The 22,062-nt window shown below is 38.3% G+C and overlaps 1 protein-coding gene across 6 annotated transcripts in view; it reads left to right on the forward strand.

The window, feature by feature from the left end:
• Window positions 1-22,062, forward strand: part of LOC139750214 (adenylate cyclase type 1-like) — an 836,862-nt gene that overhangs the window by 493,417 nt on the left and 321,383 nt on the right. For all 6 annotated transcript variants that reach the window (XM_071664687.1, XM_071664693.1, XM_071664690.1 and 3 more), the window contains exon 9: window positions 10,527-10,671. In XM_071664687.1, the coding sequence (XP_071520788.1) occupies window positions 10,527-10,671 (145 nt within the window). The remainder of the gene's footprint in view (window positions 1-10,526; window positions 10,672-22,062) is intronic.

The following is a 22,062-nucleotide window of genomic DNA, read 5'->3' on the forward strand; positions in this document are numbered from 1 at the left end:
TTCCAGGTGAAGATGGGTCTATGACAAATGTGTGTGATGTCATGGTGGCTGTTTAGTTTGTGTATGGATGGAGTGGTGAGGGAGGTAAATGCGAGGGTCCTGAAGAGGGGGTAGGTATGAAGTCTGTAGGGGGTTCTAGGAAGAAAATTGGTGGTAGACATGAGTGAGAAAGTACAGTAGTTGGTGTCTGAGTTTGAGAGAGTATGTGAGAGGAGAAAGTTGAGACTAAATGTGAATAAAAGCAAGGTTATTAGTTTCAGCAGAACAGAGAGATCAGTTAGTTGAGGTGTGAGTTAGAATAGACGAAAATTGGAGGAAGTGAAGTGTTTTAAGGTACTTAGGAGTGGACATGGCAGTGAATGGAGCCATAGAAGATGAGGTTATGCAAGTAGTGTTGAGGAATACTGGAGGAAGTGAAGTGGTGGAAGAATGTGTGGAATAATGTATATGAAGGAGACATAAAGAGACAGAAATAAGTGGAAACACTTGCCGTGGCCACCCCTTGATGGGAGTTCCCAGAAGGAACGAGCATTGGAGACATAGATAGATAGTCATAGGGTGGGTCAGGGGACAAAGATTTCAGGAGCATTGAGAAATGTTTGGAAAGAGAGTTAGTTCATTATCTGGGAAGGCAAAAATGGTTATGTTTGCAGATATAGTAGTCCCAGTGATGTTGTATGGATGTAAGGCATGTGATGTAGATGAAGATAAATGAAAGAGGATAGATGTGTTGAAAATGAGATGTTAAAGGATATGTAGTATGGAGGGTTGTTGCTGTAGATAATGGTAGGGTAAAAAAGAGGTGTAGTTCTAAGCTTAGTATGGTTGAGAGAGCTGAAGAGAGTATACTGAAATGATATGAATATATAGAGAGAACGAGTGAAAGGGGGTTGGCAAAGGAGGTATACGTGTCAGAAGCGTTGGGTACAAAGAGAATGGGGAGACCATATTAGAAATGAAAGGATGAAATGAAACATTTCGAGTACTTGGGGTCTGAAAATATAGGAGGGTGAAAGATGTGCATAGGATAGAGTGAAAAGGAGTAATGTGGTGTACAGGGGTCAATGTGTTGTCAGTAGACTGAACCAGGGCATGTGAAGAAGCCAAAGGAAACCCTAGAAAGTTCTGTGGGACCTGGTTGTTGATGAGGGGATATGGTTTAAGTTCATTACACATGACAGCTAGAGAAAAGATGTAAGTGATTGAGGCTTTTCCTTCATCTTTACCTGGTGCTATGTGGCTGATGTGGGGAACAAAAGACAGGTATGAAAGAATGAAAAAAAATGAAAATTAGGGAAAAGGTACAAGGTATTGTTAGAGTTGTGGAAAAATTTTTATGAAAGTGATAAGATCTCACTTGTTCTACCCAGAGAGATATATGATAGTAAGGAGCGGAAGAGAGGAGAAAGAAGGAGTAGGATTAGCCATCCTAGTGGAAAATGGACCATATGTTTGTGAAATAGTGGAAGATGGCCCATTCATATAATTCACAATGAGTAAAGTACTGTCTTAAAGAAATATATCGTTGTGTTAAAATTGTGGAATCCAAGGAACTTCAATGATCTAGAACTAATTCTCAATGATGATATGGATAGAGAAACAAAGTTGGTGTTGGTATCTTCCTCATTGTTAAAGCTCATTTAAATCTTGTAGTAAAAAGAGTTTGTAGCTGTTGAGAATGTTGACTTCATTTTTGTAGAAATTAAAGATACACTTCATAAGAAAATAACAATACAACTAGTTTATAGGCTCCCTGCACAGACAAAAGATGTAGAACAAAAATTTTCTTATCAGTTAGCAGAAATTTGTAATGAACATGATTGTGTCATAGTAGATTTTAACATACCAGGCATGGACTCTATCTGAATTTGCTTAGTAGTGCCCAAATCTGATTTGGTGAGAAACATTCTGGGAATGAGAATATATTAGATGCAGTCCTAACAATAATGGAGGATCTCGTTATTAATGTTGAAGTTAGAGAAAAGTTTAGTATAAATGAATCTTCTACAAATTACTTTTGAGCCACTTTCAGTACTGCATGTTATGTTAGTCAGCATGACAGTTGTGAAAAAATACCAAATTTTAAACTTGTAGGTTTTACTGATCTTTGCATTGCTCTTTACAGGTAAATCTGGGATGATAGAGTAAATGAAAAGGATATGAATGTACCTTGGGAAATCTTCAGTAAAACCTTCAAAGCAGTGAAGGGAAGGGAACATATGTACCAATGAGCAGTAGATGGTGAAATAAGAGAATGCCTCCTGTCTAAGAATTTAGGTAATAAGGAACTCAAAGAGACTGATAACCAGCATGGTAGAGTAAGTTATGTAAATCTCATAGAAAACTGAGAGAGTTATATAGCAAAGTAAATGTTTATATGAGGCATATATTGCTGAAAATAGCAAAAGTAATCCTAAGGAGTTTTAAAGTTATGTTACAAGCAAGAGAATCATTTCTTAGTCACTTGGTCCATTAATTATTGAGAACAAAGTGACTTTGTCCAAGACATCAAATGACTTTCATGCTTCTGTATATCCATGTGAAGGCACAACTCATGTCTCGAATCCAGTTTCATTGATAAGAGATGAAATTATGTTGCATAACACTGACAAAAGAGGAAGATATACTATTGGTAATAAATGTAATTAAAATAGGTAAAACTTCAGGCCCTGATGTTTTATCAGAGGACACTGAATGAGGTGAAAAATGAGGTAGTTGAGCCCTTTTATGTAAGCCATTTGCCTCTTGCATTGGGAAAAGTCCCAGATGAATGGAACTTTTTGAGTGTAACACCAATGTTCCAAAAAGATGATAAGTCCCTACCCAGAAATTATCATCCAGTTGCTGTCATGTGTGAATGAGATGTTTGAAATGTTTGGAGAAGGACTGTAAAATGAATAGAAACCGTCATTTGAGATAGAAAACCATTTAGGGGGCCTTTACTTAAAAATCAATTCTAAAGCATGGTTTTTGACAGTATTGCTTATGTCTGATAAATCTTCTCGATTTCTTTTATGATATAATCATCATTTATGATGAAAGTAAGCAATGGATGTTACCTATCTAGATTTTCAAAAAGCATTTGATAAGGTTCCACATCAAAGGTTAATAGCAAAAAATTAAGTAATAATCAATTCTAAAGCATGGTTTTTGGCAGTATTGCTTATGTCTGATAAATCTTCTCGATTTCATTTATGATATAATCGTCATTTATGATAAAAGTAAAGCAATGGATGTTATCTATGTAGATTTTCAAAAAGCATTTGATAACATTCCACATCAAAGGCTAATAGCAGAAAATTGTCACATGCCATTAATGTGCAAGGAGCAAGGCAAAGATGTTCAATGTACAAGGTAAGGATGAAATGAAGTACTCCTAGAGACAATTAAATTACTGTGTAAATGTGTTTGAGAATGAGGAAAAGGTGGTTGTAATGGAAAATATGAATGCAAAGGTGGGATGTGATAAAACTGGTGAGATAGTTGGTAAATGGGGAGTGCGTAGAGTAAATGTTGATGTGGGAAATGGCAAACAAGTATGAAAGAAAAAAGTAAGAGAAGAACAAAATAAAGATTAGTAATTGACCAGTTGCAAGGACAGTATGTTTATGAAAATTCACTGGTGCAAGAAAGATTTTTTATATTTTTTTCCTTCTAGTCATAGACATAAGTCCACATCATGGCCAGGCTTCATTTGACATATACAAGTTAATGAAAAAGAGAAACAAGAGATGAGGAAAAGTAGTTATGAATTTAGCAGGAATTGAAAAACCTGTCTTTTATGATAGCTATCAGGAAAGACACAAGATGTTAGAGAGTTCCAAAGCTTTGAAGTATAGGGAAAGAAACGGTTATCAAAACCAACCCACCTTGAGTTGCCAATAGACACACAGTAACCATGTGATGCAGCATTTTGCTGTGTGTTGCGTGGTCTAGCTAATGGTAGGGGCACACAAGCAGCCAGGTCTTGGTGATGGACAGTTTTTATAAGCAATTTAATGTTCTTTCTTTCTCTTTTCTCTCTCTCTGAAAATACCTGGGTAATGTTTTTATATGAAAACTTATTAGGGGAGAAAGAATACTTCCCACGTATTCCCTGCGTGTCGTAGAAGGCGACTAAAAGGGGAGGGAGCGGGGGGCTGGAAATCCTCCCCTCTCATTATTTTTTTTTTAATTTTCCGAAAGAAGGAATAGAGAAGGGGGCCAGGTGAGAATATTCCCTTAAAGGCCCAGTTCTCTGTTCTTAACGCTACCTCGCTAACGCGGGAAATGGCGAATAGTTTGAAAGAAAAGAAAAAGATTTGGCAACTGCAAAGTGCTGTCTGAAAAGAAGTGTGAAGAAAAGTTTTGTAAAAAGTACAAATTACCAGTTTATTTACTGAGTTTAAGTTGAATATTTTTACCTGAAAGGAATGCTATCTGTCTTGGGGTCCCAAGCATTCATGTACTGTTTAGCACTTCCATATGTACACATGTTTCCACCATTATTTTTCTGAATATGTGAATTCTTGTCAGTTCTTGACTTAGGTAAGAACCAGTTGGAGAACTGTTTTAAAGATTTGAAAAACTACAGTTTACCATATCATTCACCAATTGAATTAAGAACCAGTTGGAGAACTGTTTTGACTATGAAAAACTACCATATCATTCACAGATTATAATTTGAATGTTTTGAATGGAAGATGATCATGAGCAACATAAGACTTTCCTATCTTTCAGCTATTTCCCAAATATTATGAATTAAGAACCAGTTGGAGAACTGTTTTGACTATGAAAAACTACCATATCATTCACTGATTATAATTTGAATGTTTTGAATGGAAGATGATCATGAGCAACATAAGAATTTTCTATCTCAGCTATTTCCCAAATATTATGAATATTTGAATGATTTGAGAGAGCAGAAGAGGGTGTTTTGAAGTGGTTTGGGCACATGGAGAGAATGAGTGAGGAAAGATTGACCAAGAGGATATATGTGTCGGAGGTGGAGGGAACGAGGAGAAGAGGGAGACCAAATTGGAGGTGGAAAGATGGAGTGAAAAAGATTTTGTGTGATCGGGGCCTGAACATGCAGGAGGGTGAAAGGAGGGCAAGGAATAGAGTGAATTGGAGCGATGTGGTATACCGGGGTTGACGTGCTGTCAGTGGATTGAATCAAGGCATGTGAAGCGTCTGGGGTAAACCATGGAAAGCTGTGTAGGTATGTATATTTGCTTGTGTGGACGTATGTATATACATGTGTATGGGGGTGGGTTGGGCCATTTCTTTCGTCTTTTCCCTTGCGCTACCTCGCAAACGCGGGAGACAGCGACAAAGTATAATAATAATAATTGAATGATTATCAATTAATGTATTAGGTAAGAACCTCTTGAAGTGAATTGTATGAAAAAAGTAATTGCTTGAATAATGTAATTCACTGATTATATGTAAAACATTTTGAACTGAAAGTTTTGAACCAAGACCCTTTGAAGACTAATGCTTGAACCAGCATGAGTCATGGGTCAAGTACCAGTTACTGCAGAAATTTTGAATCCTTAGATTTTTGTGAAGTAGATTGTTTCATTAAGTAGATTTACAGATGCAAGATACTCTACCTGTACTAGTGAGAAAGCACGAAAGGTCTAGGGTAGAACATGAAAAATAAGCACCATATAGGAGGCAAAAACAAATTGAAGACCTACAAAAGCCATAGCTCACCCAACAGAAGTAAGAAAATATCTCAACTGAGTTTCTGGACATCCTGTAAACTCAAAATATCATTTGAAAGCACAGAAAATGGAAGAAGAGGAAAGAGCCAGTAATGAAATAAGAGACACCAAATACTTTAACTCTCATGCAAAATGTAGATCAAGGACAGCAAAATCCATTGGTTCCCTGAAGAAGAATAGGATACTTTTACAGATAACTGCCAGGAGATAAGTGAGATTTTAAAAGAGCAATATGAATCCATATTCAGTGACCTGAAAATCACCTTAAAGATAAATGATTCAATAGACTTCTTTAAAAACAATCATCCTCATGGTACAAAAAGCAAATATCACCACCTCACCACAGGATTTTGAGAGAACCAATGAGAATATGCCCATGCCCTCTGCCCCAGGACTGGAATCCTGGAACATGGTTTTCATAAAGAAATGTAGAACACTCATGCATGAATACTAAATTTATATGAACAAAAAGTCTTGACTCTAGCATCATCCTCAAGAGTTTGAAACTGACTCGTATAACCCTACTCCAAAAAAGTGAAAGCAAAGCAATCCCAAAAACTATTATTGAGTGACAGCAATAACTTTGCTCCTCTTCTGTTTTTTACTTAACAAAAGATGGAACAGAGAAAGGGGCCAAGTGACAATTTTTTCCTCTACGGCTTTGTTATTTGTTCTTGATGCTACTTTGCTAATGTGGGAAATAACTTTGCACATTGTTAAAATCTTTGAGAGAGTCCTAAGAGGCACACCGAGTGAATTTATTGAGTAGAACAGTTGCACAATCCGGGACATCATTGTCTCAGGGTGGATAGATCTTACATGTCTTAGTTGTTTGACCACTGCAGTAAGATTGTTGATACTGTAGAGAACAAACAAAATACAAATGTGATTTACATCGACTTTGCAAAAGCATTTGATAAATGTGACCACGATTTCATAGCACATGAAATAATGCAGAAATAACCAGTAACCACTAAGAATAACATGCTTTTCAATGAGGTTCGATTTCAGTTCCTTTGGTGAGGGGAAAATGAAGAAACCAAAAACAATACAAAATACCAGGTGGACATAGATGGAGTGAGTATTTTGAAGGTTTGTTGAATGTGTTTGATGATAGAGTGGCAGATATAGGATGTTTTGGTTGAGATGGTGTGCGAAGTGAGAGGGTCAGGGAGAATGATTTGGTAAACACAGAAGAGGTAGTGAAAGCTTTGCCAAAGATGGAAGCCAGCAAGGCGACAGGTTTGGATGGTATTGCTGTGAAATTTATAAAAAAGGGGATGACTGTTATTGACTGGTTGTTGAGGATATTCAATGTATGTATGGTTCATGGTGAAGTGCCTGAGGATTGGCATAATGCATGCATTATGCCATTGTACAAAGGCAAAGGGGATAAAGGTGAGTGTTCAAATTACAGAGGCATAAGTTTGTTGAGTATTCCTGGGAAATTATATGGGATGGTATTAATTAAGAGGGTGAGGGCATGTACAGAGCATCAGATTGGTGAAGAGTAGTGTGGTTTCAGAAGTGGTAGATGTTTGGATTAGGTGTTTGCTTTGAAGAACGTATGTGAGAAATATTTTGTTTATAAAGATGGTATCAGTGAAGAATTTGGCCTCACTCAATGATACAGCTTATGTAAAGTGAAAAGGTAGTAGAAATAGTAGTTGGATAGGATACAAGGTTGTAAGATATAAAAATAAATGGGGAAATTCATGATGATTGGATGAGATTAGAAATGCTGTGGAAGAAAGAATAACGCACATGGTAGATTGTTCAAAAGGAATGCCTTGGTGGAAGTTCAGCAAAGCAGAAGGGAAGAATATAAGATTTGTAAGCAGAATGCTAAGAAGCTGATAGAGGAAGAGTAGATGAAGATATTGGAAGAAAGTTGAGTGAAAAGTTTTAAGGAAAATAAGAAATTTTACTGGGAGGTGAAAAGTGAGGAGGTGGCTGTAAAGTGGAAATGTTGATGTTAGATATAAGAAATGGGAGTCACTGAATCAAGATGAAGAAGTGAGAGAAAAATGGAAAGAGTATTTGTAAAGAACTGGTGAACGTGGGAGAAGGTGAGGCAGCTGTTGTTACATGCAAGGGTATGGAGGATGGAAAGAAAAAGATACTAGTACAGCGGCCTATAGCAAGAGGGGAGGTGTAAAGGGTGATAGTGAGGTTGAAGATAGGAAAGGCACCTGGAGTGAATGGGATTACGGCTGAAATATTGAAGTATAGAGAAAGTGTAATAAGAGTGGATACATTTGATTTGTAATTTAGCATAGAAACAAAAGGCTTTGCTTGAGAATTGAATGAAAGCTGTTATTGTTCTTTATTCAAAGGAAAATGTGCTAATGATGTATGCAGCAATTATGGGAGAATAAGTGTGTCAATATACCCAGGAAAAGTATATGCAAGAGTGTTCAATTGATGGAGTGATGGCAGTGACTGAAGGCAGAATAAGTGAGGAGCAAGGGGGTTTTAGGAAAGGTAGGAGATGTGTGGGTCATATTTTTGTGGTGAGAATGACTGTGGGAAAAGTATCTTGCAGAAGGTAAGATGTTTTATTCATTATTTATGGATTTGGAGAAAGTGTACGACAGAGTCAAGTGAGGGAGACATCTGTTGGATGGTGTGAAAGCCTTCTGTAGAGGAGCAAATGCATGTGTTAGAGTGGATGGAGAGTTGAACAAAAGTTTCAGTATATATATGTGGGTATGCAAGACAGGACTGTGTGATGTCACTGTGGCTTTCTAACATACATATAGATGGGGTGATAAGAGATATGAAAGCAAAATGCAGAAATGAAGTGTGGTGGTGAGGTATAGTGGATAGTGTCAAGCCTGTTTGTAGATGATACGGTGTTGTTTGCTGAAAGTGAAGAGGAGTAGCAGAAGGTTTTCAGTGTGTTTTATGATGTGTGTAAAGATAGGTGATTGAAGGTAAATGCAGGGAAAAGTAAAGTAATGGTTTTTGAAAAGAAACAGAATGAAAGTATAGATTTTTCAAAGCCCTCTAGAGTAAGATAAGAAAGTGTACAAAAGTGTTTAATAGATATGAGGAAGAAAGACAGGAAGAGGTGACAGGATTTAAGTATTTAGGGACTTTCTTTTGTAAGTTTGGTGATGTGGAGGGAGAGATACAGGAGAGAGCAGTACAGTGCTGGGTAGAAGAGTCATTGGGCCCCTTTATAGATTAATGAAGTGTAGAGGTGTAGGTATGGAAGAGAAAAAAGGATTAAGGGACAGATAGTCCTCCCTACCCTGACCACTCCAGCCAAAACATGGACATGGAATGAGTCATGGAAGTCAAGAATCTAGACTGTGGAAATAAGGTCTTTAAGAGAAGCATATGGTATGACTGAATGGAATGAAGAAAGAAATGAGGGGCTATATAAGAGACCTGGTATGGCAGGAAATGCAAAGGAAGTGAATTATAGTGTGGTAGAGTGGATGAAACATATTACTTTGAGGTGTTTTGTGCATGTGGAAAGAATGCAAGATGGGAGTTTATAATAGTATGATTAAAGGTGATGTGAGAGGACGACCTGTGACATGGGATGGTAGTGTGGAAGAGTACTGGAGGGAGAGAAATGGTGGAAAAATGTAGGGAATTGTGTCTGTGTGGGAAGTGTGTAAGTACAGTGATAAGTGGAGACTTTTGCGGCAGCCACCCCCTTGATGGGAGTTCCCAGGGGAAATAGGCATCAGACATGTAAAAGGATAGATAGAAAAAGTGTTGAGCACACACATAAATCTGATGCATTGGTCTTAAGATATGGATGTACATGAGTGATTTGACATGCTGTGTGTACCTAATCTGACCCATAGAATCGGGAATGAATTTTATGATATTGATTGATAGAGTAGGGCATTGGCTGTTGTGGTACATATATGGGTGTCATACTCCTGTTAAAGAGTGTTTTGTCAGTTTCCAATTATGAAATGGCAGTTATTACTGCTTGACTACTTGTGGACATTTGACAATCTTTTTTCTTCATGTTGAGGGTTCAAATCATGGAAAAAAGTCCACATCAAGGCCAGGCCTTAAGTGAAATACAGAGATTGATGAGAGGAAATAATGAGACAAATGAAATTATTTACAAATTTTTGAGAAGGTGGAAAACCTGCTTTTTAAAATCTGTACGTTGATTAGTTATGAGAGTAAGTGGAAGCATTTGTATGTGGTAAGCATTTTACCCAGCTCTTGAAAGTATTGAACAGGTTACTTAGACTGTGCATAGCCATCCCTGCTTTGAATGTGAAAATAGGTGATATGATTGATTATACAGAGGGAATAACTTTTAGTTTGAAAATTTAGCTACAGTACAACCCTTCTGATTTTGATAATGAAGCCTGTTTTGACATTTGAAATCCTGTGATTATTTTCATGCCCACTCATGTATTTTCTTGGCTTGAATCATTGGTGGTGGGATGGCTTGCGAATCAAAGGACTTGAGGCTGGTGGACTGTGGACAACTACATATTTTGTTTGAAAAGTTAGCTCGTGGATGGACTTGCCTAGCTTAATCAGTTGCTGGATGCTTAGATGATCCCTTTCGTTTGTAGGGTGGACTTTTGTTTGATTAGATGTCAAATCATTTGGCTAGAAAGCTCAGTCAGGTTGTACTCCATTTGTTTATGTGTGACACGGAAGGAAAATTTTTTTACTCAGATTTTTTTTCTTTTTCATTTTGATACCAAATCTCATACTTAAACCTGTAGCTCATTCAACTGTCATCTTATATCTTGGCATTGCAATTTTCATAAATCATCAGAGATGCTTCATGAAAAAATTAGATATTTAGATTAAGCCTCTCCACAGGCGTGTGCATATAACACAAGCAACTCTAGATTGTCTTGGTGGAGAGTATGAGGTGGAGCCAGCTGATGGGCACTTACGTTCGCAGTATTTAAGGGATCACAATGTAACCTCCTACTTCATTATCCCACCACCACGCAGACGCAAGGTATGTCTATTATGTCTGACATGCAGGTGTACACAGTAACTTGATAAGTTAGGATTTGCCTGAGGATGAAGGAATGATGTTTTATTGCTTTGATGTCTTGAATATTATTAGTTGCCAATATTACATTATTTTGTTTTTTACCGTCTAGATATATTTTAATGTGAACTAGCCTTAGATTTCCTTTTATTACTCTAGTTTAATTTTGATTTCATATGTGAGCACAAACATGATACTTGGTTGTATCTTCTCAACTTGAATATTTTGTGTCATCCTTAAACAGATCATGACTGTCAAACTTTGGCTTCCAAAACTGTAGACTACATGGTGCCTTATATTTGCTTAAAGAACTTACTATGATGGAAAACCCTTGGCAGCATCCTCTTAACAATGATATTGATTGAAGTAAATTAGTTGTTTTGAGGCAGCACATAACTTCACCCCTTGGTGTACTGCTTTTAGATATCCATGATGAATGTTGTTGAACCTCATCAGATTTCCATATTATGTACTTTTACTGTATATCTTGAGTGTATTACATTTAGATTATCTAGGATCAGCTGTATTTGCTGGTCAGGGTATGAAGGGAAAAATAGATTAGTAATTAGAGTAAATTTGAATGCATGGTAGTAGTTTCATGTTAGAGCAACTGAAATATTAGTTTCTTAATCAGCATGATGGTTCTCAGAGATATGGAAAACATTAGGGGGAGGATCTTAGACTAAACCTTTTATATCAAAGTCAGGATTATATAGAGAGTGTAAAGATGAGATAGATATAGTATAATAAGTGGAGAAGTAAAGTAGATCCATGTTTTAGCTGTAAGGGTAATCAGGAGGAGGAAGTATCATTAATGTAGGTCACATTAAAAAAAGATTGTACAACCAGCTTCAAAAGTACTGGTAATTGTTTTCAGGCTTCTTCATAAGTTTGTAACTTTAAAAGTTGGAAGATTATTACAGACAAATTGTCATACATATGATACAGATGATTATACTATGAAAGTTGAGAGTGCAGAATTTTTGGATATGATTTTAGAATTGATGATATGGTGTTAGTTTGTGACTCATGGTAAGTCAGGAAAATCTAAGTTTAATGTAGATGGAATTGATGGCATATTATGAGGTTCTTCTGAGAATAGAATGCATATGTTAACTTCCTTAGTAGGCATATTTGGGGATATTTTTCAGGGTTACTTGCACAAGTTTGATTTATGAAGTTTACGTATTTGTAGATTTTGCAGTTAGTAAAGTACAAATTAGGTAATAGAAGGTTTACTCAATGACACATAGAAATACTCCATTGAAGTGGTGTTTTTTGCAATGTTATGCAGATGCATGATAAGTTAGATGATTTAAAAATATCATCCCATTTTCATATATGTTACTCCTCATGCTACATGTATGTTTGTTAATTATGAAGCTGTGAAAATCGTATTTCATATGCTAAGTACACAACATTAGCTCAAAGGAGAGACTCAGGTCCATTCTCCCTTATGGTCTTGTGGTTCACTTAAAGATGCTAAGTAATCCAAAGACCCAGATTTTGGACATGGATATTAAATCGGAGAATAGAGAAAAGTAAAGAAAAACACGGTCATATCTTTATGCTTAGAAGTGCATGTGCAAAACCTACCGTAGGGGCAAGTTAGATTGGGCTTACATGGGAGTTCTCACCATGTAAAGTGAAATGCTACACAGCATTGCTCCCTTACTGAATTTCTAGGAATCAAAGCATCTGCTTGTATGTAAGTTTTTGTTCTCATCTGTTTGAATGGACAGATTCTCTCATTAGTTATGTATTATTCGTATCATGTTGAAAGCTACACTGATTAGTCAGTATTTAGAAGAAGTGGAGTAAAAACAAGGTTCCCAAAGGGCTTTAAACAGCAACTTAGTGTTTTCCTTTACCTTGTACAGAGTATTTATTCAAAAGAAAACTTATGAATTATTATAACAAAGCACAAGTGTATAGTTCTGGCAGATGAACTATGTAGCATGCCTGATATACTTTTAAGAAGAGTATATTTTTATCAATTATTATATCATCCATCAGTTATTAGTTCTTTATCAGTATTATCAAAGTTTTCCCCTTAAACATTTATGCATATGAACCCACAATTTTTTCAAGACATGAGTTAGAGAAGTTGACCAGATGGCCCTGGTCATAGTATGAGTGAATGAAATATTTTTCTTCCATTGGTTTCATTTACTGTGGTCATCTCCATGCTGCAGCATAGCTTGATGTTCTGCTCTACATTCATAGACTCCACAGCATCTTTTTCAAAACTGATGCTCTCAGATAGCTTTATCATTTTCATTGTAAAGTTCCAATTTAGGGTTACTGCTGAAGTAACTTAGGGATTTAGATGAATTGCACATCAGTGGACTCCTTTTATGTAGTACAAATGGTGTTGACTGGAAACTGTGATTTTGAGCATTTTTTTTCTCTTTACAAATAATAGATGATAAGAGGAGGGCGTGAATGATGAGGAAAAATATTGTCTATTTTACTATACCTAATCACTGTTTCCCGCATCAATGAGGTAGCTCTGGGAAGCAGACGAAGAATGGATGGGGTTGTTAAGGAGGTGAATGGAAGAGTTTTGGAGAGAGGGGTAAGTATGCAGTCTGTTGTGGATGAGAGGGCATGGGAAGTGATTCAGCTGTTGTTCGTTGATGATACAGAGCTGCTGGCTGATTTGGGTGTGAAACTGCAGAAGTTGGTGACTGAGTTTGTTAAAGTGTGTGAAAGAAGAAAGCTGAGAGTAAATGTGAATACAAGCAAGGTTATAGGTTCAGTAGAGTTGAGAGACAGGTTAATTGGGAGGTAAGTTTGAATGGAAAAAAACTGGAGGAAGTGAAGTGTTTTAGATATTTGGGAGTGGATTTAGCAGCGGACAGAACTATGGAAGCGGAAGTGAGTCACAGGGTGGGGGAGGGGACGAAGGTTCTGGGAGGTGAGAACGTTATCTCAATGAGCAAAAATGGATATACTTGAAGGAATAGTGGTTCCAACAATGTTACATGGTTGCGAGGCATGGGCTATAGATGGGGTTGTGCGGAGGAGGGTGAATGTGTTGGAAATGTGATGTTTGAGGACAATATGTGGTGTGAGGTGGTTTGATCGAGTAATTAATGAAAGGGAAGAGAGAAGTCTGGTAATATAAAGAGTGTGGTTGAGAAAGCAGAAGAGGGTGTATTGAAATGGTTTGGTCACATGGAGAGAATGAGTGCGGAAAGATTGACAAAGAGGCTATATGTGTCAGAGGTGGAGGGAAGGAGGAGAAGTGGGAGACCAAATTGGAGGTGGAAGGATAGTGAAAAATATTTTGAGCGATTGGGGCCTGAATGTACAGGAGGATGAAAGGCGTGCAAGGAATGGAGTGAATTGAAACAATATGGTATATCGGACTGTACGTGCTGTCAATTGATTGAACCAGGGCATGTGAAGCTTCTGGGGTAAACCATGGAAAGTTTTATGGGGCCTGGATGTGGAAAGGGAGCTGTGGTTTTGGTGCATTATACATGACAGCTAGAGACTGAGTGTGAATGAATGTGGCTTTTGTTGTCTTTTCCTAGTGCTACCTCGCATGTGTGCGGGGGGATTCATGTATGATACAGATAATTTTTATATTCAGCAAAAAATTTTACTAATTGTGGCTGTAACTGTTTGGACAAACTATTTATGGATGTATCAGAATGCATTACACCAACTTCTTGAAAACTGTGAACTAGCCAGAAACACGTGTTGCTGAATCTCAATACCAGTGACCTCGTTTCTTAATCTGATTTTTGTTAACAATTGTATTTACACTTGTAGTAAGGGTTAAAGCTCAAGTTTCTCTCCTCTGCATATTGTCCCACAAGCATAAGATATTTTTGGGGAGCTATCAGGCTTAGGACCATCTAAACCTCTCTGTCTGGTGCGGCACATAGCCTTTCCCCACCTGTTGTAATCCTTCAAAACTAGACAGCAGCTGCCTAGTCATTCTGGCTTTCCCAGAGTATCAGAAACTGCCACAGAGATGACGTCTTGTACCCTATGGCTCTTGGCCTCAGAAAGCTCACATTTCTCTAGGATTAGGAACTGTCAAGACATGCTGCTACCAAAAACAAACAAAAGAAAAAGCAAAGAAATTATCATCTTTTTCTTTCACTTTTATGTCTATTTGTAATTGAATTTGTTGTGAAATTGATTTGTGTCTAGGATATTATATTTTTGTGTGTACCATATTGTATGTACCTTTGTACATTTTATTATTATTTTTTTATTATACTTTGTCGCTGTCTCCCGCGTTTGCGAGGTAGCGCAAGGAAACAGATGAAAGAAATGGCCCAACCCCCCCCATACACATGTATATACATACGTCCACACACGCAAATATACATACCTACACAGCTTTCCATGGTTTACCCCAGACGCTTCACATGCCTTGATTCAATCTACTGACAGCACGTCAACCCCGGTATACCACATCGCTCCAATTCACTCTATTCCTTGCCCTCCTTTCACCCTCCTGCATGTTCAGGCCCCGATCACACAAAATCTTTTTCACTCCATCTTTCCACCTCCAATTTGGTCTCCCTCTTCTCCTCGTCCCCTCCACCTCCGACACATATATCCTCTTGGTCAATCTTTCCTCACTCATTCTCTCCATGTGCCCAAACCACTTCAAAACACCCTCTTCTGCCCTCTCAACCACGCTCTTTTTATTTCCACACATCTCTCTTACCCTTACGTTACTCACTCGATCAAACCACCTCACACCACACATTGTCCTCAAACATCTCATTTCCAGCACATCCATCCTCCTGCGCACAACTCTATCCATAGCCCACGCCTCGCAACCATACAACATTGTTGGAACCACTATTCCTTCAAACATACCCATTTTTGCTTTCCGAGATAATGTTCTCAACTTCCACACATTCTTCAAGGCCCCCAGAATTTTCGCCCCCTCCCCCACCCTATGATCCACTTCCGCTTCCATGGTTCCATCCGCTGCCAGATCCACTCCCAGATATCTAAAACACTTCACTTCCTCCAGTTTTTCTCCATTCAAACTCACCTCCCAATTGACTTGACCCTCAACCCTACTGTACCTAATAACCTTGCTCTTATTCACATTTACTCTTAACTTTCTTCTTCCACACACTTTACCAAACTCAGTCACCAGCTTCTACAGTTTCTCACATGAATCAGCCACCAGCGCTGTATCATCAGCGAACAACAACTGACTCACTTCCCAAGCTCTCTCATCCCCAACAGACTTCATACTTGCCCCTCTTTCCAAAACTCTTGCATTTACCTCCCTAACAACCCCATCCATAAACAAATTAAACAACCATGGAGACATCACACACCCCTGCCGCAAACCTACATTCACTGAGAACCAATCACTTTCCTCTCTTGCTACACGTACACATGCCTTACATCCTCGATAAAAACTTTTCACTGCTTCTAACAACTTTCCTCCCACACCATATACTCTTAATACCTTCCACAGAGCATCTCTATCAACTCTATCATATGCCTTCTCCAGATCCATAAATGCTACATACAAATCCATTTGCTTTTCTAAGTATTTCTCACATACATTCTTCAAAGCAAACACCTGATCCACACATCCTCTACCATTTCTGAAACCACACATATGTTTATTTTATTTATGATTACCCCAGGACTAGTTTTTACGAAAGGGTGTTAGTGTTACCCATGACCTTTCTAAAGGTTCCTGCAATCCAAGGCTGTGCTGCTTCCAGGTGTGGGAAAATGCAGACTCCTTTGGAGTGAGAAGTAAATTGATGAGGCTGTACTTGCAATGATACAGCCTAGCCAAAGTGTAAAAAAGATTTTTACCGATCAGGGTCTGAACATGCAGGAGGGTGAGAGGCTTACAAGGAATAGCATGAATTGGAATGCTGTGGTAGACTGGGGTCAACATACTGTCAGTGGACTGAATCATGGCATCTGAAAAGTATGGGGTAAACCATTGAAAGATCTGTGGGGTCTGGATGTGGATAGGGAGCTGTGGTTTCGGTGCATTGCAGATGAGCAGTTAGAGACTGGATGTGAAAGAGTGTGCCTTTTTTGTCTGTTTTCATGCTGCTGCTCAGAAGCAGTGGGCAGCGTTGCTGTTTCCATTGGGGCAGGGTAGCGCTAGGAATTGGATGAAGGCAGGCAAGTCTGAATATATACATGTGTATATGTATATGTCTGGGTATGTGTATGTATATATGTTGATATGTATATGTATGTATATGTACTCATATATATCACATTTTTTAACATGCAGTGGCAACCATTTTCATACTATAAGTATTGCTGAAAGCTAACAGGGCCCACATGTTATATTTCTTTATCCAAACCAAATGCCACTGTAGTATACTATCTACATTCCAATAATAAAGATTGCTTACTCACTGCAACATAATGATGCACCCATATGGTGCTGATTTCATCCCTTCTCTTGACATCACAGCATCCCACTATGCACACTGCCACCTTATAGCAAACTCCATACTTTTGTAACAGGCTGTAAACTGTGAAACATTACATGGAATAGTTAATGTGTTGCAAAATGCTATTCCTTTTTCATATTCATTATGCTTAAAAATGTTTGACAGCTTCCTGAGTGATTATATTAAGAACAAAATGGTTAAATAACTACTCAGATGCATCCTTTACCATCTACATAGGTTGTAAGAGCTACCCCATATGATATACCCAGGAGGTGTAAAAGGTTACCCTTGAGTTTCTGACATTTTATTCTGTGGATAGAGTGAAGGACATGGCTCATAAGTGTGTGTGCATGTGCTGATTAAAAATTTTTTTCTCAGATGAGTCAGACCTTTAGCACAAACTGTGAATAATGTCCTAATTTGCAATTTACATACATCACCTTCAGCAGTTTTGCTGAGTCGTACACATTTCTACATTTGCTTCATAGAATATTGTGTTGTATGTATATGTCATAGGGTGGGGGAGGGGGCGAAAGTTCTGGGAGCATTGAAAAATGTGTGGAAGTTGAGAACGTTATCTTGGAAAGCGAAAATGGGTATGTTTGAAAGAATAGTGGTTCCAACAATGTTACATGGTTGCGAGGTGTGGGCTATAGATAGAGTTGTGCGCAGGAGGATGGATGTGTTGGAAATGAGATGTTTGAGGACAATATGTGGTGTGAGGTGGCTTGATCGAGTAAGTAATGAAAGGGTGAGAGAGATGTGTGGAAATAAAAAGAGTGTGGTTGAGAGAGCAGAAGAGGGTGTTTTGAAATGGCTTGGTCACATGGAGAGAATGAGTGAGGAAAGATTGACCAAGAGGATATATGTGTCAGAGGTGGAGGGAACGAGGAGAAGTGGGAGACCAAATTGGAGGTGGAAAGATGGAGTGAAAAAGATTTTGAGTGATCGGGGGCCTGAACATGCAGGAGGGTGAAAGGCGTGCAAGGAATAGAGTGAATTGGAACGATGTGGTATACCGGGGTCGACGTGCTGTTAATGGATTGAACCAGGGCATGTGAAGCGTCTGGGGTAAACCATGGAAAGTTCTGTGGGGCCTGGATGTGGAAAGGGAGCTGTGGTTTCGGTGCATTATTACATGACAGCTAGAGACTGAGTGTGAACGAATGGAGCCTTTGTTGTCTTTTCCTAGCGCTACCTCGCACACATGAGGGGGGAGGGGGTTGTTATTCCATGTGTGGCGAGGTGGTGATGGGAATAAATAAAGGCAGACAGTATGAATTATGTACATGTGTACATATGTATATGTCTGTGGGTGTATATATATGTGTACATTGAGATGTATAGGTATGTATATTTGCGTGTGTGGACGTGTATGTATATACATGTGCATGTGGGTGGGTTGGGCCATTCTTTCGTCTGTTTCCTTGCGCTACCTCGCTAACGCGGGAGACAGCGACAAAGCAAAATAAATAAAAATAATAAATATAAAACAAAAAGGTGTAGATTACTCCAAGTAATGCAGAATAGGGGGTTTTGTTATTGATAAGAGAGTACCAGATATTGTACCAGTGAAAAGCTACAGTATAGTTGTATCAAGATATATAAAATACTATTATATACATAAAGTATGATGAACTCTGTTAATAAAAACAAAAAATGACAAACTTAAATCCAGCTTTTACGTTTACTGCTGTTCAAGCGTGTTAAAGAAAACAGAAAATTACAAGTTTAAATCCAACTCTTATGTTTATTGCTGTACCTGAATTGCTTGGTAGTGCTGATGGAGAAGGAGTTACTAGGGAAGGGGGTCATCTGGGTCAGACTTGTAGTTGTGAAAGGGGGGTGGTAGCGGTGAAATGAGTTCAGTGATCACATCATGTTGATACCTGGTCCTCCTTACAGGCGTCATTTTTCATCAAAAAGAAATCTAGTGTTCTCTGTTTAACCTTCAATGTCTTCAATTTCTTTATAGCACCTGATGTCAGCTAGGACATTACATGACATCTACCATATAGTGTAAGGGTCATCCTTGTTAGAAATTGCAAGAGCAAGGTCAGTTTGTTGAAATGCTTCAGCTAACCTCTTTGTAGTGAGAGGAAGCACTTGCTGAACCTCTCTCTCTCTTCTGCTACCACCACCTCCTCCTGGTGCTCCTCCTTCAACTGAAGATCTTTCCAGAGTTGTTCCTTATGTGATTTTAACAACTTCTCCACATCACCCTTCTAAACCTCATCAGAACCGACTGTTTTCACCATTTCCACAGTGTTTGGATGCATTATTGATACTTTGGTGTTGACATCGAAACCGTGGAATCCATGAACAAACTAAGGGCAAAGCATCTGCCACACCCTGTACATACAAACACTTAATATCCTTCCAGGCCTCATCGATGACCACAAAAGCATCACTGATAGTGAATGTCTTCCAGAATTCTTTCACAGTCATCTAGTCATTCTCTGTAGCCTTCACGAGCTTTGCAAAGTTCCCCATAAGTAGTAGACTTTCAAAGTAGATATCATCCCCCTGATCCACTAGCTGGATTAGAGTTGTAGCATTGGGCTGAAGAAAGACTAATGTTCCCACTATGGTCTTGCATTGAAGATGTATTGCCAAGGGTTTTATCATTAAGGAGGATCTTGAAACTTAAATTCTTCTTCACACAGCACTCCTTCAGTTCTTCTTGGAGCTTTACAGCTTATTAATAACAAAAAACTTTGCCTGTTATCCACCCCTTTGGATTAGAATAATAGAAGACAAGCATTTTCTGAGTGGTAGACCATTAATGGTTTAAGCTTGCAGTCACCTTTGGCATTCTCCCTCACAGGCAGTATGTGTCTATCTTTAGCAGCTTTGAATCTTGATGTAGTCTTCTCTAAATGGGAAATATATGCTCTTAAAGACATTCTCTTCCCGAATCATCTGGTATCGTCCATTTTAAAAATCTGCTAAGGAGAATAACTGCCTTCCTCAGTAATGATTTTGAGAGTTCCTTGGTAATTTTTGGCAGCAACAATGGCAAGAGCAACCTCACCAGCCATCTTGATGTGGTAATTGTGGTGTTTCCTAAAATTCATGAACCAGCCAGGACTTGTTTGAAATGCCTTTGCTGCTTCTTCTTCCATTGCTATGCAGTTGCATATACTCTGGGCCTTTGCTAGTATCACAAGCATACTGAAGAACATTTTCATGAGTTTGGTGTTCAGTCCATGTGCTCATCATGTGTTCCACTCTCTCCATGATTCAACTTTGGGAGTACGAGGTCTTGAATGCTCTGATTGTTCCACTTTTGGCACTCCTTGATCATCTTCCCACAATCACAGAATTTCTGTAAAGTAGGTTCACTAAGTCCAGGGGCATGCGTACAGCTGTTCGTTCAACTCTCCCAAAATGTTTAAGCAAATCCATTTTAACTTTAGTGGTGATGGCTTTATGCCTCTTAGCACCACTGTTACCAGAAGAACTTGGTGGCATGATGCAAGGGGGCAAAACATGAGCAGTATACAGTATCCTGCAGCTATAGAATGTGTCCATGCCACTCGTATGCTTGTTTCTCACATGACACTGGCAATGCCACACCACCACACTGCGATCCCAGTGATGATCATGTTATTCCAAACTTAAGCCCATTTGAATTAAGAATAGGTGTTAATGGACTGTGCAGTTTATTCTAAAAATGGCATAAATCAAATATGCATAAATCAAGAGGTCCTTGTAGTAGGCTTCATGAGCAATTGACCCTCCAAAATCTCGTTAGAAATGGGGATCATCGCTTGGACCTCTTCCACTGTGTGAATAGCTCTCATGCCTACAAGACAACCTGCAGAGGAGAGAAATTTAGGTATTGAAATCTGAAAGCCTTTCCTTTCTGAAACAGTTTATCATAAGCATTTTTTCCAGGTCTCCTTGTCCTGTTTTGCCTTTCCCTCCCCTTTTTCAAAAAATCTCTCTTCTACTTTGACAACTTTTGGGTTGATACCCTCAACCTGTAAATAAGATAGCAATCATATCCAAGAACCAGTGTCAACAATTTCATCTCTGTGGCAGTCTGATTGGCCTGTGGCAGGCCTCGAATGAGACTACGTAGCTGTCAGGTTACAAAGGATGGTGATGGGTGGGGAAAAGGGGGAAGCTGGTGTTTTTTCACCAAGCAGACTTGGGGTTAGATGATCCTAACCCCGTATATTTCTGGAGACTATCTTATGCTAGCAGGACACTACCTTGGAGAGAGAAAGTTTTGCAGATTACAAAACCTATAGTTTTTAACTGATTGGCCCTTTTTCAATTCACTTAGTGATGTCATTGGAATATTGCAAGTGTTTGTTTTTGTGCTTCTTTGATTTACACAATATTATGTCATGTTTTCTTTTTTCTTTTTTTTTTTTTACTAAATACTAACAATTCTATTTCCATTTATATCTTAGGATATGGAATTTACCTTTTATGCCAGTATTAACTGCAGTGTTAACAGTTTCAGTTACATTATGTTCTTCATGAGATTTTGTGTTACAAAACCCAGAAATTAGAGATTCATCACAGGATGGTTTTTGTGTCACTTATTATCATTGTTGTTTTTTCCTTAATTCCTGTTAGCTTTTTTTTCATATTACACTGATTGGTGACATCCATGCTTGCTGGGTACTTGAGAGTTTTTTCTTTACATAATTACCCATTGGTGGCTATGCTGGCTCCTGTTGGTTTGTATTTTATTTTAACTTTTTCATTTAAATATTTTCTGGCTTTCTGTGCTTTTGAATGGTGTATACCATATACATTTCTTTTCCAGTTCTTAGGAAAACTTCTTACACATTCTTATGATTACTAATAGCTTGCTTGATAACTTGAGTTAAAGTGGAAAGTACTTCAAGTAATATTTATTTTTTTTTATTTTGCTTTGTAGCTGTCTCCCGCATTTGCGAGGTAGTAATAT

The sequence above is a fragment of the Panulirus ornatus genome, chromosome 9 (genome assembly GCF_036320965.1).
Source record: "Panulirus ornatus isolate Po-2019 chromosome 9, ASM3632096v1, whole genome shotgun sequence".
NCBI lineage: Eukaryota > Metazoa > Arthropoda > Malacostraca > Decapoda > Palinuridae > Panulirus > Panulirus ornatus.